This window comes from Plasmopara halstedii (genome assembly GCF_900000015.1).
Source record: "Plasmopara halstedii genome assembly, contig: Scaffold_526, whole genome shotgun sequence".
Lineage (NCBI taxonomy): Eukaryota > Oomycota > Peronosporomycetes > Peronosporales > Peronosporaceae > Plasmopara > Plasmopara halstedii.
The window spans coordinates 990,535-992,498 of NW_020187446.1; the positions used below are offsets into that span (position 1 = coordinate 990,535).

Below are 1,964 nucleotides of genomic sequence, written 5' to 3' on the forward strand. Positions count from 1 at the left end.
GAAGATTGATTGGTATTTCAACCGCAAGTGAAACGTTCAAGGCGTACACTCGAACGAGTTTCTTGGTTTTACATTATTTTATGCAATGCTTTGAACATCTGGATCTTTTCGGCAACTTCACTCGTCTTCACCAGAAAGAAAGCCACCACATATCGTGAATAAACTCCAGAAATTTGAAATTGAGCTTAGCACCTCCTTTTGAAAGTGGCTTCATGGTTTCCATCATGTTTGCGCGAATTAATCACAATACACGTGACGTCTTTGTCATAGAGCGTCCTGGAAATGCTTCAATTGTCTGCTTGCTCTCCATGCATCCACCGCACAAGGTCTGGATAGCTTGTTTTTGCAAAAGCATACCTTCTGTGGATCGCAAAGTCTTCACTAAAACACCCTCGATTGGGTGTTTCATACGAGCGTGCCACAGCTCCCACTGACGATCAGCTTCCGAGTATTGCGTCGTTTGTGCCTCCTCTTGCTGACAATTCAGTGTGTAAGCTATTCAAGCTCTTTTCCCAGTTACCAAAGCATAGTTCTTGTCCCAAATGATGCACGAAGCACGTTGAAAAACTCCACCCTTTCCCCACGTTTGGCAAGCTTTCCCATATTCTACCATTAATTCGCTAGTGTTCCTATTTCTTACATTATCCGAGCCGTAAGTATTTGGGTATCGAAGTCACAAGTACTGGGCTAAGTCTTGATTGTGGTGTACCAACCTCGTACTTGAATGTTCTAGACTGCTTCAATCACTCGAGCGAATATCATCAATTTTCACATAAATTCAGTCTATGGCTGATGTGTCTTACAATCGTGACGCTACACGCCTGTACGAAAAAGTGAGCTGTGATCTGCAAAAATTTGTCGGCTCATCCAACTGATCACGAAGTTTGGACTAAAGACGACAATCTATTTCACAAAAGCAGAATCAAAGATCAAAATGGAGTCTTATCATCTGCGTCGATCGAAGGATATGAATCACGATCGACAGAGTCAGACGGAGAGCTCCATCCGGCAGAGCAAAGAGCTTTCGATGGCCATCACTCGCACTAACTGATCAGTAGATAAGTGAATCTTGAAGGTGTTGCGATAACTTTACAATAAAATGACTAATATTGCTCTGGATTGGGCATGATTCGGCGCATTACTACATAGTCAACCGCTGACGATTTGGCATTTGCGACCACTGTCGACACGTATTGGTATCATAACACCGCTCAATGCGCTTACGGGACAAGCGAAACATCACAAGAAGTACGGTAATGCGTTGGGCGAGAGTCATAATTGCAAATATGATTACGGACGTAGTGGCAGATCTCTATTGTTTGAAAGTATCAGGTTTCAATCATTAGGCTTATAGGTAGCATAGTGTAGCGAGCCAAGAATCTTATAAATATTCACTTCGGTTTTTTCAACAAACCAACAGATTCACAGCCGCAATCAGACCAATAGCGCCTGCACACGACAATGACATCCGAGCGAATCAAAGTCCTTGTAGACAGTAAAAATACTTTCACTGGGAATTTCTCATGCGCAAGACGTTGGCGCGCAAGTGGTTTGTTAGTGCATGTTCAAGTGACCAAGAGGGAGAAGGAAATGACGGATGTTTGGTTATTTACGACGCCAAGGCACTGGAAATCATCGCCAAAGGCATCGGGTTACAGCACCAGACCACGATACGGTCTATGACGACGGCTATGCAGTCTTGGGTCACTATGCGGGAATTGCACAATCGCACCACGCTTCACAACCGCGTCGAGATGACACGCCGTCTCCATGACTTGATAATGGAGAGTGTACGACAGTGCCCAAGCAAACAGGCGCCTTCGATGAGCTAGCTCTAGGTCTACAGGCACTTTAAGAACCGGTTGACTATTAGCGGAAGCTAGTGGTACCCTTCCAACAGAGTTCGAGATAATTGTGTCTGTTATGGAGAACACCAAGGTCATTACACTCATCGAAGGCAAAGA

General features: G+C 44.5%; 1 protein-coding gene across 1 annotated transcript; it reads right to left on the reverse strand.

Annotated features, from left to right (window-relative positions):
* Nucleotides 1-987: 987 nt before the first annotated feature.
* On the reverse strand, nt 988-1,276 carry PHALS_11247 (uncharacterized protein; the record flags this gene model as incomplete). Its single annotated transcript, XM_024726808.1, has 2 exons — nt 988-1,087; nt 1,155-1,276. The coding sequence occupies 2 exons, from the start codon at nt 1,274-1,276 to the stop codon at nt 988-990; spliced, it is 222 nt and encodes a 73-aa protein (XP_024577447.1).
* Nucleotides 1,277-1,964: the final 688 nt, after the last annotated feature.